General features: G+C 55.2%; 1 protein-coding gene across 1 annotated transcript; it reads right to left on the reverse strand.

Annotated features, from left to right (window-relative positions):
• Window positions 1-322: 322 nt before the first annotated feature.
• PPTG_23919 (hypothetical protein) lies at window positions 323-1,195 on the reverse strand (the record flags this gene model as incomplete). Its single annotated transcript, XM_008913934.1, has 2 exons — window positions 323-1,006; window positions 1,064-1,195. The coding sequence occupies 2 exons, from the start codon at window positions 1,193-1,195 to the stop codon at window positions 323-325; spliced, it is 816 nt and encodes a 271-aa protein (XP_008912182.1).
• Between the last annotated feature and the right edge of the window lie 194 nt (window positions 1,196-1,389).

The following is a 1,389-nucleotide window of genomic DNA, read 5'->3' on the forward strand; positions in this document are numbered from 1 at the left end:
CCCTTCAACTCCGTATTGCATTCGTAGTCGCTGTACTCGTTCTGGCGTCGTTCTTGGCGTCGCCCTTGGCATCAATGCAACGGCTATCCCATTATTTATCGGCGTCGACTCGAGTATGTCGTTCGCATCATCCTGCTCGTTCGTCGCTCAGTCCGGCGCCTTCTCCAGTCTCGAACTCTGGGACTTGTCTTCGGCATCGCTTAGCGCATAACTCGATGCACCTGATACTGCCATTGCACTTCGTTCTCCACTGTCCTGCGTTGTCCGTCCTTGTCGTCGTCTTCATTGCTTCCCGCTGCCGTCGTTAATCGTCTTGGCCGCTTCATACTCGTTCACCGACGACGCCCACGTAACACGTCCACGCTGTTCTTGGCTTCGTCGTCGTACTTGGAGTTGTCGACACCGTCGTTGTCCTTGGTATCGCACCACGCGTCGTTGCCGCCACATCACCAACGCTCAGAGGTTCCACCACCTCACTCAGGGGCCTTCTTGCTTCATCTGGCTCCTTGCATGGCGTCGCCATCTCCTCCGCCACGCTCGTCAACTCATTCGTGCCTGCGTTAGTTGCCTGAGCCGCCTCAGCTCGCCGCTTGGCCACTCTTGTCAATGGCCTCGATACTGATTTGCTTTCGCCGTCCTTGGTCGTCGTTGCCACACTGTCGCTCTTCCCGCTCTTCCTCGTTCTTCTCCTCCTCGACGCAACTGGCTTCACTGCCTTACCAGCCATTTCACCGTTTGGCGCCGTGTCCTGCTGCTTCTCGCTGTTCGGCTCTTCCATCGCGTGGTTCTCGTCCAGCGTCTGGGACGCTTCCACCGTCTGATCCTCGCCTTGCGTCCTGCCCCGACTCGGAAACGTGCCGGTCATCACTATTGCGTCACCAGTCGCTGCCTGCGACTCCACACCAACTCTCGTACCGTTCGTCGCCCTCGACGCGTCCGTATGCTCGTCCTCAGACTGCTGTATGTCCTGTTCGTCGTTCTGAGGCTGCTCTGCCTCGCCATTCGCCTAATCGGATGCCACACGTCGTCGTGCTCGTCTCCTTCGACTCACTGCCACTAACACCTTCGAGGGAGACCTCGACAACGCATCTGCGACTGCGTTTGTACTGCCCGGCCTATACTCGACGTTAAAATCAAACTCTTGGAGCGTCAACTCCCAGCGATGAAGTTTTCCCGTCAAATCAGGACTAGTCATAAGCCATTGCCGGGCTGAATGATCAGTAATTATAGTAAATCGACGCCCATACAGTAAAGGACGAAACAATTTAATTGACCACACCACTGCTAAACACTCCAATTCTGTAATTCCATAATTCGATTCAGTCTGGCTGTTCACTTTACTCGCGTAAGCTATAGGTTGCCAACCACTGCCCTGATCCTGCATCAAAT

This window comes from Phytophthora parasitica, assembly GCF_000247585.1.
Source record: "Phytophthora parasitica INRA-310 unplaced genomic scaffold supercont2.57, whole genome shotgun sequence".
Classification (NCBI taxonomy): Eukaryota; Oomycota; class Peronosporomycetes; order Peronosporales; family Peronosporaceae; genus Phytophthora; species Phytophthora nicotianae.